The 12,018-nt window shown below is 37.2% G+C and overlaps 1 protein-coding gene across 6 annotated transcripts in view; it reads left to right on the top strand.

Moving 5' to 3' along the window:
• LOC111874641 (E3 ubiquitin-protein ligase RNF19B) overlaps positions 1-3,998 on the top strand; it is a 137,496-nt gene extending 133,498 nt beyond the window's left edge. For all 6 annotated transcript variants that reach the window (XM_023870299.1, XM_023870297.1, XM_023870301.2 and 3 more), the window contains 2 exons: positions 485-836; positions 1,632-3,998. In XM_023870299.1, coding sequence (XP_023726067.1) covers positions 485-836; positions 1,632-2,468 — 1,189 coding nt within the window. In that variant the 3' untranslated portion in view covers positions 2,469-3,998. The remainder of the gene's footprint in view (positions 1-484; positions 837-1,631) is intronic.
• The last annotated feature ends 8,020 nt before the right edge of the window (positions 3,999-12,018 follow it).

Here is a 12,018-nt window from a genome sequence, read left to right as displayed (position 1 = left end):
GTCGAATTAGAGAAGTACTTCTTGACACGACCCCCTTACCCCCCATATAATTTTTAAGCAGTATCTTTAAGTAGCCTTGTGAATAGTGATGCTCTGAGTTGATATAAACATTATTGTTGTAATCTGTCACAGTCATATTACTGAGATACTTCAGCCCCCTTTCCTGTCATTCAGAAAGTGATCTGTACAATTCCCTGTGAAAATATAGCTGTGTTGGGATGGGCCTTGCAAAGTAGTTCTGGAAGGAAAGAGGCACACACACTTGAGAATTTCTCTGAAAAATAAAAATGTTATCTTTGAGACAGGTTCATCTGTTCATATTTTTCAGGACAGATTTATGGTGTGATGGATTTCAAATTACTTCAAGCTTTTAAACTTAATTTAATGATTATGAAAAAATAGGTGGTTGTTTTGAGGTTAGTACGTTAGTAATTTTTGTCAGCCAGTCTGTTCTTATCATTCTTTCTTTTTATGTGTATCAAAGGCTAGAAGTGCAAGCTGATGTAGCCTCTGCACAAAGATTCAGCATGAGCAGTGAAACTGCTTCAGCAGCCACCAGTTTGTCTGAGAAGTCTGTGTCAGCTTCAATAGCCGATGATGGGGCAGCATCAACACGTGCGCTTGCTGGATCAGTTTTGAACTTTAGAATGGATTCTAGTTCCTTGTCTGGCTTCCGTGGAACAAGTGCTGATGCATGCACACCAGTTGAAGTACACACAGATTCAGCAAGCCAACGCAGTGATGACGTGGCTGGGCCAGCATCTCTCAGTTCATTGGAGGAACTTACATCAGGAATGATGCGACGTACACGAAGGAGACCACCTCTGGATCGACAGGTAATATGTACTGAAGTGCCTTTGAAGAACTGCTGCTTTCTTGTACCTACTCTAAAAAGGATGACTTACACTTTATAGCTCTTCCACTTTACAATCCATAACCTTGCATGTGTTGGTCTTATCTGTCCCAGAATTAGTGTTTAACATTTTGGAATTCCTTGAATTGAGCAGGTATGTTTTCAGAGATGACACCTGCAAGGAGGCTGGCAGTGTAACTAAACCTAACCATGCAGTTTATTAAGAAGAGCAAAACATGAAGTTAGAATTCTCAAACTGACATTTTAAAATCTTGAAATACATTAAGTATCGAACTTTGAGTGAAGTTGACTGTAGCAAGAATATTTCTATTTAGTAACCAGAAGAATGTGTCCTTTATAACACAGAGATGAGCTTATAAGAAAATAATTATTGTATACACTAATCAGCATAAATTATTTACAGGAAGTGTGCAGTACACATGTAAAACCTTTGACCCACTTTGAATAATAAATGATTTTCCAACTTTTGTATTATTTCAGGAAGTCATTTCCACGTTATTTATGATATTTAGTTTCGTAAGTGAATAATACATGTATATTTATGTTTCAACAAAACTGTGTACTAAATTATGAACTCAGTATAGTATAGTATAGTATAGTGTAGATTTCTAATTGGATATTTAGGTGTTGAACATCATGCAGTATTCACTTTAGGAACATGGCACTTTGACCATTATGCACCTGTAATACTCTAATAATAAATTAAGTAATTTATTGTAAATTTTTCATATTAAAAGCTGTTTTCTATCTTTTTCAGGGTAGTGAAAGTAATAGTTGGACTGCTGGTGGTGAAGATGGTGGCTCAGAGAGGGTACGGTTTGATGATCATGTAAGTTTCATTGCTCCTCACTCTTATGAAGCATCACACAGCAGTCAGTGTGATAAAGATGGCAGTGCTAGTGGGCATTCCAGATGGTGGAGTACAGAGGCAAGATGTCGTCGCGAACTACCGGGAGAGGAACATGCGGGAGACTTTGGGGACGTGAAGAGAGTAACAGCCATATGGCAAGAGTTAAAAAGCAATGGAGAAACTGTGGATTCAAAGGCAGCAGATGAATGTGTTGTGGTGGATAGAGATGATGATGAAAATAATGATGCAAATGATGATGATGATGATGATGATGATGACGACGACAACAACGTTGATGTTACTGTTGCTTCTGCTGTTACTTCTGCGAACACTGCTGCAGCTACCTCTGCTGTTGCAACAGCTGCTATTCCTGCCATCACTACTTCAACTGCCACATTTACTGCCTGCTACCATGTTGCTTCGAAGCCTGACACTTCAGCAGAAATTGTCAACAAGGACAAATTACATGGAACATCTGGTACCATCAGTGGATGTAGCAAATCCACATCAACTTCTTCTCTGAGGAATGTGTTCTTCCATGCCCCACCTAGTGAGAATAAAAGACTCTCAAAGTTGCGTAAACCACAGGAATCTGTGGGACCATTCATGGATGGAGAGCAACAGAACTTTGCTAGGCAAACTCTTACATTGCCAGTAATACCTGAACCTTCCATTGACCAACCACACTCGAGCCCTGCAAGTGATGAGCCTGTCAAAATTGAAATCCCCATTGAATCTGATTAAGTGTATAGAACTGTGTTCTGACGGTATATAAGACTGAACTTATTCCAAGAATCTAATTCTGGTGATCCTCTGTTATTTGCTAAACTAAGTTTGAAGTAACCCTCTTAACCTTCAAACATTATAACCCATCCCCCTTTATTTTCACTCCTCACAATTATGAGATGTGAGTCTAATTCTGGTGATCCTCTGTTATTTGCTAAACTAAGTTTGAAGCGATCCTCTTAACCTTCAAACATTATAACCCCTCCCCCATTATTTTCACTCCTCACAGTTATGAGATGTGTTTGGTTAAGGCTATATTCATATACGCATACTCTGTTCTTCCTAACATAAATGAATGAGTGCACATGTATTTTTTATATTGAAGTACTAATGTTTGTGTATTATATGACTGACTACTTGAAGGAGATTATTTTTGTTTTTACATTGAAGTACTACATTATTTGTATTGCCTAATATAGTCATAAAGTGTAAAATTAAATAATTAATTAATTAAAGTATTGTTTTTACCATTTTGAAATATAAATTATTTTCCCAGTTAGTATTTAATTTTCGAATTACTGTTTTTTATTACAAAAATGCAGTAACAGAGCTGCTGGAAATGCATTTGGATAAATAGTGTGAGTAGTTTCATGAGAACATTCTGTGTTTAGTACTGCCCGATACTGTAGAGACCTATAGTATTTATTTTGTTTTGGAAACTTAAAGTGACATTATGAATTTCAAGATAAAATCTTTATGATGGTGCATACAAAGAATTTACCGTACTTTCTTTTTTAAGTTATATTACGGGATTATTTTGGGCTCTGAATGGATATTTTGTATGATCATTTGCTTATCTTCTAATGACAAAGTTGAAAATTAATTTTGTTATGTATGTGTGTATAGGTCACATCTTTTGTGGTGATTGTATGGACTTGAAAATGCTTGCATCATCTGTCCCTCAAATATAAATTATTAATACTATGCAGTAGTTTGTATGGAGGAGGATATACCAGCAGTGTACATTTGCAGTCCCAAATCATTTGCAGAGCATATGATGTGTATCTCTATATGAAGCTTGTGTGTCTTGTTAACCATTGAAATACATTGAAGGATTTCTTTGTTTCTTTCTTCCATGATCTGAAACTAGAAGAACATTGTCATGCTTGATGGAATAGTAGAAATTGTTATTGATGTAGCTCAATTCAGTGCAGCTATTTTACTTTTAAAATGTACTTTTTCTTGCCATTAGTTTTGTAACATAGAAAGGGAATCATAAAGTGGTAAACAGTATTAGATTGATGTGTTCATCAGTCTTTACTATAATACGTTGCTTGAAAGATGGCCTGCATATACTGTTCAGCTGTGTTCCTAAACAGTTCTATTCGTATGAAATGTATAATGCATGCATTATCATGCCTTATTACTGTGTTTTAACAAAACAGCGAATAATGTTTTGCCTGTTACTTTTAAGTAAAAGAAGATGTTCTGTTTATTAAAATTTAAGTTGAAACGTAATAAACTATTGATGTGGTGTTTGAAATAATACATGATTCACATAATATCATTTCCATGTTTGTAAAGAACCAGTTCCAGTACAATTCCATTTCTAGTTGTAACTTACTTGTATGCCTGGTTCCTCTGCTTCCTAGGATACACATTCATGTTGTGTCATAAGATCTCTCACAAAGTTTATAAATTTTTTTACCATATATCTGCCCCCCCCCCATGTATTGCTGAAAGACAACTACCACTTTGAATTTTATTATTCATCCAGTGCCACAGTTTTGTTTTACACTTCTCAAAACTTTAAATAAAAGTCTTCAAATATTTATCAGATTTTCTATAATCTGTTTTGATCAGAGTCTTCTCTGTTTTGTAGTGGTGGGTTTTGATTGTAAAAAAAATGATAATATTTCAGAATAATGAGAAAACAATCATGTATCATTGCAGTGTAATAAAAATGAACATCCTAAAGTTCATCTTTGGTCAAATATATTTTTATAATAGGCTTGTGGTGACCCATCTGAAGCTGTAAATGCAAGAAATTGCATATGGGTGTTTCATACTTATTTAGTGGGAATCTGGAATGTCTAGTTTATTTTTTTCTTGGACATTTTGCTGCATATAGTGTTTGATCTCTTGTACAAATAAGCAGTAGAATAGTTTGAAAATACAGTGGAACCTCACTTAACGAGCATAATTCGTTCCAGAATCTTATTCGTAATGCGAAACAATTTTTCCCATATAAATTAATGTAAAATACGATAACGTGTTCCATGCCGAAAAAAATCCTCAAAAAATTTTATGTATAACGTTTATTCAAAGAAAATTATATATACCTTGTTAAGGAGCATGAATCATCTTCATCTTTTCTTCTATGTGGAATGAACCAACCTGGAATGTGAATTCGATTTGCAGAAAACAAAATCGAAGTAATTAGTCTATTATTTATTATACATATCTAATTCTTTTTTACTAGAAAGCTGTCTAGAGACATCTGTTTTTGCCGATGCTTCAAAATTTGGTGAAAATGCGACACAGCATTATCATGAAATAAATTTGTAGCACGCATGGCCACTGCCTTATTAGGGTGATGTTTTTCAATATATAATGCAACAGTTGCCCATGCTTTCATGATTTCTCTTATTGCGCCAGAAGATTGTTGCTTTGCTGTTACCTCCTCCTCCTCCTCCTCCTCCTCTGACAGACTCTTGAAGTCACCAATGAAGTTCTCTGCTGGCTTTGTGTCAGAGCTTGCTCCTTCACCATGCCTTACAACGTTGTTGATGCCGGTTCTTCTCTTAAACTTCTCAAACCACCCACGGCTTCCCTTAAATGCTTCTTCGGCCGTTGATGATCCTAGCGTCTTCTTAACAAGGTCAGCAAAAATCACTTTCGCCTTCTCACAAATGATGTTCTCCTTAATAGTGTCTGTTGCCTTTCAGTTGCTTTTCGCTTATCCATATGAGGAGCAACCTTTCAACATCGTTGAGAATACGTAACTGTTGCGTAGATATTCTTGTCACTCCCTTTGAAGCATCTGTCTCCTTAATCTTGTCCTTGTTCATGAGGATAGTGCAAATCGTTGATATAGACCGATTGTATGTGCGTGCTAGATCAGCCACGCTCACACCTCGTTCTCACTTTTCAATGATTTTACGTTTCATTTCTACAGTTATTTTATTCTCTTATGGCTGTCTTTTTGCGGCTTTTTCTTTGGGGACATTTGTAAGGGTTATTAAACTTTGCACAAAAAAAAATCACAAATAATATGTCTGAACACAAGTTTGGAAAAATGTGTGATCACAAGCGACACTAAGATGCTAGCGGAACGAGTGCTAAACACAGACTGATGTAGCCAGCGCACAATCCAGGACTTCCCCTCTCATCACTTGTTATGCAAAACGTCGCTTGTTAAGCGAGTCATTTTTTTACAATTTGTTTTGCTCGTTAAGCGAGGTTCCACTGTATAGCAGAAAAAAATCAAAGGGGTTATGAATTTTCATACATATTGGGAGCCGTGGTTTTGTTTATCAAATTTTGTTCTTCCGCAATATGGTGCACATCTGTCATCAGGGGTGATGTTTATGGCACCATTCTAAATCTTCATAATTCTCTTCAGAAGTTGATGGATCTTGAAGAAGAATATCTTTGGTCTCTTCTTCTTAGTCAATATCAGCATATTGTTCTTTAGCATTATCCTGTGGACCTGCCAAATTAACTACGAAGTGTGTGCAGTTTGAAGGTTCTGCCATACTGATTTAGGGTCAGCGCTTTACTGAAATTACTGAATACGGAAATGAAAAGAAACATATGTTGGAGGGGAATCTGCCACTGAACACTATAACATCATATTCACTGGCAACAAATATTACCTCTTCACTTGTGAGGTGCATTTATAAAACTGCTTTATAAAAACATGAACAAAGACTATTACAAATTACAGTCTGCCACTGAACACTGTGAGGTAATTGTAATTATAAGGATTGCATAACCCCCCCCCACATACACACATTTTGTTTCCCCCACATATACTATCAGTTTTGGGAACAGTTCTTACTGTTACAGATGTGATGCCAAAAAATGGAACAAGAAGAACATCATTTCTGCTTGGTTGGTTAAGACACATAGTGTTACAAATGATAGAACAGCTGTTTACAAAGGAAAATACATTAGATGCATGGACTGTTTGTATAAACTTACTCCTGAAACATTGCAAAGCAGAATGACATGTTGGGTTGGTAGATTCTAAAGCGTTCTGATGAAGCTGTGTTCTCTAGTTTTTAGAATACCAGACCATAGACAAAGTCCAAAAACCCATTAATTCTGAATGTTGGGTTGGGTTAAGCACACATGCATGATGCCAAAGAGGCTCTTCACTTTTAATATATGGGGCTGTCAATATATCAACATAATACACAAAATGTCGAAGACAGGTGAATCCCAAAAATTTTTCTTAATATAATCTGACTGGTAAAAGAAATTCAGGAAGACCACAGTAAAAAGGTAAAGCTACCCCTGTAAAAGGCCATGAGGGCCCATAGGGTTGTGAGACATTGAGGCTCCCACAATTTTTCTAGACAGCTCACAGATGACTGTAAGGTTATCATCCTTACATGTTGGCCACCCTTTACCCCCTAATAAGATTTATCGTAATCATTTCTGTTAGAGGCTGTGTTGACCCCAGGGCCATAGTGCAGTTGGAAGGATTAGGTCAATTGAAAAAAAATCCACCTCATAGGGACTTGAACCTGCAACCTTCCGGCTTGTAGCATTAGTGCCTCAACCAACTATGCTACTGTGTGCCCCCAGAAGACCACAGTGCTGATGTAAAGAGATATGTGAATATAATCAGAATTTTATAGTACTTGTATCATTTCACTGTCCACACATGAATTTGAAACTTGCAACTTAAATTAATTGTTAAAATATCCTACATTTGGAGCTGACAATGACAAAGATAAGTGAACTGTGGAAGACCCAACCAGCAGGCAGCAAAGTATGACAGAACTATATTGTACAAATCCATTTACCCGAATGACACTTCTACACCCTTTAGGAAATACAAAAAAAAAATCAAATTTATGCAAAAGCTCAGTACTAAGCGTGTTGACTGTTGCAACCAATATTTTCATCTTCAACAGGTGTGTTGGCAGTTTTCTACAACACAAATTTTTTCCCAAAATTAAATTTGAAAGAAAAGGGAACCATGAAGTCATATGAAGGAGTGGAGGTACAGATCCGTGTAATCTTCATCTAGGCACTAGATGGAGGTGAGTTGTCAACTTCATGGCCCAGCCACTTTACCCAAGGGGAAAGAAACCCAGGTATCTATTAGATTGGAGGCTGTATTGCCTCAGAGTTGGTCTGAATGCTATGGAGAAGAGAAGAATCTCTTTCCCCCTGCCAGGAGTCAAACCCACAATTCCTTAGCCATCCTGTAGCTTATCACTATACCGACAACTATCGTGGCTCTTAATTACATTTGAAATCCATTTACAAATGAATTTCAAAGAAGCAAAGTATGGAATACTGAATTATATGTAGTATTCATTATTTCTGCTGTTCATATATGTCTCACGGTTAATATATACTACCAAGAATAGAGTTTAATGTGTATAGTATTAAGCTTCATAGTAAGACAGAAGGATAGTGAGTGCTTGCTGCTTGCTTAAATGGCAATCTTACAATTAATCTTGCAGACTCAGAACAATGCCTTTTGATATCAGTACACCAGTTCAGCTCTTAACTATTGGTACAATGACTCTAACAAAAAAAAAAAGGTTTTAGGTGACAGGCATATCTTTAGTGTTTTCTAATGGTATTCCTATCTTAAGAGTATGGCTATGCAGTCAGTTAACCTGCATGTATTTCATCTGGGTTTACAATTCATTTTAAATTTACTTTGTATCATACAAGAAGCCTTTGTACATCATTGTGGGTGCTGGCACGATTTTTTTTCCAGAGGAAGAGGGAAGCCTGAAAATTTGTTTGCAAACTTATGTTCAAACTGGATTTGAAGTATTCACAAAAGTGACTGTGAAGAGTTCTAGCTGTCACCTGGGATATAATGACATGTAGTCTGGAGAAGTCAGACATGGTAAAGCACAGCATCAGCATGGGACCCCACCACTCCTTCTCTATAACACCAGACAAAGGTATTACTTACTTATTTACTCATGGAGCTGAGCCCTTCTGGAGGAGCCGCCAATTCTGCAGCTACTCCAGAATTTCCTAGCATTTTATGGAACTCAAAGGTTCATTACCGTGTTCACAAGAGCCCTCCACTGGTCCCAATCCATAACATCCCATCCTATCTCTCTAAGATCCATTTTAATATTGTCCACCCACCTATGCCTTGGTCTTCCCAGTGGTCTCTTTCCTTCTGGCTTTCCCTCCAATATCCTATATGCATTCCTCGTCTCCTCCATTCGTGCTACATGCCCTGCCCACCTCATCCTCCTTGACTTGATCATTCTAATTTTACTTGGAGAAGAGTACGAATTATGAAGCTCCTAATTATGCAGTTTTCTCCCACCTCCTGTCACTTCATCTCTCTTCGGTCCAAATATTCTCCTCAAACACCCTCAGTCTGTGTTCCTCCCATAATATCAGAGACCAAGTTTCACACCCATAAAGAACCATGGGCACAATTATAGTTCTATATATTCTAATTTTTATGTTTTTGGACAGCAGACGAGAAGACAAAAGGTTCTCGACTGAATGGTAGCAAGCATTACCCGAGTTCAATCTCCTATTAATTTCCTCCTAAATCAGGTTTCAATCTGTTATCGTTGTTCCCAAATATCTGAACTGTGCCACATTTTCAAAACATATGTTTCCTATCTTTATGTCATGATTTTGCCCTGCATTTTGGTGACAAGACAGCAACATATACTTAGTTTTCTCTGTGTTTACTTACATTTACATTAATTTTCACTTCATAGATCCAGTCATCTCCCCGTAGGGCTGGATATAAAACATGTCACATATTACAAATTCATGATGACTACACATCATTCGTCCTTTGTCCAATAAAATATATAATCAGGCCTCTCACAGATAGCTCAAGTTGCCAGGACAACACACATGGGTCGTGGAAAAACCACAGTCAAATTCACGCCTTGCCAGTCTACACACACTGGCAAGCCATATCATTAAAACGGTTACATTATAAAATATTAAAATTCATAACAAAAACAGACATCATACATACTACTACACTTACAACAAGCAAGTCTCAACAATATATAATTCATGCACACAGGCCATTTGTTAACTACTAACTTTTGAGCCCTTGCATGCTCAACAAATTCATCAATAGAGTAAAATACGTTACTTCGCAAATAATTTCATAAAACAAACTTAAATTGCTTTTTATCGTTTTTTTAAAACTGTGATATTTGACGGCAGAGTGTTAAATGGCTTGACGCCTTAATAATACACCCCTCTATGATAGGATGATAAATGTGTTGAAGGTGGTCATTCCTTCTAGTGCCAATCACATTTACAGTGTTATTTGTTTGAAACTTATCCAAATTATTAACAACATATGTCATCAATGAAAGCAAATATACACATGTACACATGTAGTGTAGAAAGAACAAGATCAAAGACATATAATATATATTGTTTGCACTTGGGACGGAATTTGTGTCATTTAGCATATAATATAATAATATAATATTATACACATGGGATTAGCAGTATGTCAAGCTTTTTAAATAGACCCACCTCATTACTTGCATTAATTAAAGTTTGTGTTCTTTTCTTTATGGTATCTACATTATCACCCAGTAGATTCACATCATCGGCATAGGCCAACAGCTGATGTGTCCCGTTTAATTTCAGTCCCACCTGGTTTCCTTGGACCTCCCTAATGGCATATTCCAAAGCAAAGTTGAAAAGGAGTGGCAATAAAGCATCTCCTTGTTTTAGACAATTCTGGACAGGAAATTTATCACACAAATGTTTACCTACACAGACTTTACTATATGTTTTGTTTAAACAGATTTTAATCAACTTAACTAGTTTCATGGGGATCCCAAACTCTATGAGAATATTGCACAATACTTCCCTCCTAACTGAATCATAGGCTTTCTTGAAGTCTATGAATAGCTAATGTACTGTCTCATTATACTCCCATTTTTTCTCAAATATCTGACGAATGCAAAAGATCTGATTTGTAGTTAATCTGTTATGTTGAAACCCAAACTGATTATCCCCAATAATTTCATCTATATATGGACTTAACCTTGAGAGAAGAATATTGGATAAAATTTTGTATGAAGTTGCTAGCAGTGATATCAACAACCCCACACAGTCTTATCACCCTTCTTGTGAAATGGTACAATAACAGACACCTTCCACTGATCAGGCAATTTTTCCTTATGCCATATAGAAGTAATTAGATTGTGGATATTATAAAGTAATATTTCGCCTCCTGCTTGAATAAGTTCTGTGGGAATTTGGTCACTACCTAGAGATTTATACCGTTTCAATTTTGCAATAGCACTTTCAACCTCAAAAGGACTAGGATCAGGTACTAACGGCTCAGCTGTGTGGATTTCTGTCTGCCTAACATCACTAACCCTATGTACAAGGGTTGTACTGAAAGTCATGAGCAACATTTTTTTGTAAAATAACATGCTTTATTGTTGACAAACAAAATACACCACCTCAATCTACAGAGCTTTCTTTATTTTTTCACATAATCGCCACTTCTTTGTACACATTTCTCACAGCATTCTGGGAGTTTGAAAATTCCCCTTCTGTAAAATTCCGTTCCAACCATCCGAAGACACTGATGCACTGCATTCTGAATTGCCTCCCTTGTCTCAAAATGTTGTCCACGCAGCTGATCCTTCACAAATCCAAAAAGATGGTAGTCAGAGGGTGCCAGATCAGGGCTGTAGGAGGGGTGTGGAAGAACTTCCCACCATATCTTTGCAATTGCTTCCAATGTGAGGCGAGCGGCGTGGGGGCGAGCGTTGTCATGCAGGATGATGGTGTTTCATCCCAGATGTTTATCATGCAATGCACGACGGAGATTGTGTAGCGTCTGGACATAATGAGCAGCATTAATGGTTTGCCCAGGTTCCAGGAATTCGGCCAGAATAAACCCCTCTGCATTCCAGAAGACTGTGCCCATCACCTTCACAGCTGATGACACTGTCTTTGTCTTCTTTTTTTATGGAGAATGCAAATGGTGCCATTCCATACTCTGCCGTTTCGTTTCAGGCTCGAAATTGTGAAACCAGCTTTCGTCACCTGTCACAATACAGAGCAAAAAAATCATCGCCTTTGTGTCGATATCTCTGCAGCATTTCTGAGGTGATTGATTTTCGCTGACCTTTGTGGTCTTCGGTCAATAACGGGACCCAGCGAGCAAAAAACTTTCCTATAGCCCAAGCTTTCAATCATCTCCTGTATTGCACTGTGCCCTATTCCAAATTTCCGGGCTACTGTGTCCACAGTCACACGCCTGTCATCTTGAATGATCTCATCCACTCTTTCCTTCTTGCGTTCAGTTGAGGTTTTTCAAGGACGACCACTCCGAGGCTCA

Source organism: Cryptotermes secundus, unplaced genomic scaffold (assembly GCF_002891405.2).
Source record: "Cryptotermes secundus unplaced genomic scaffold, Csec_1.0 scaffold56, whole genome shotgun sequence".
Lineage (NCBI taxonomy): Eukaryota > Metazoa > Arthropoda > Insecta > Blattodea > Kalotermitidae > Cryptotermes > Cryptotermes secundus.
This window is presented reverse-complemented; position numbering and strand designations above follow the sequence as displayed.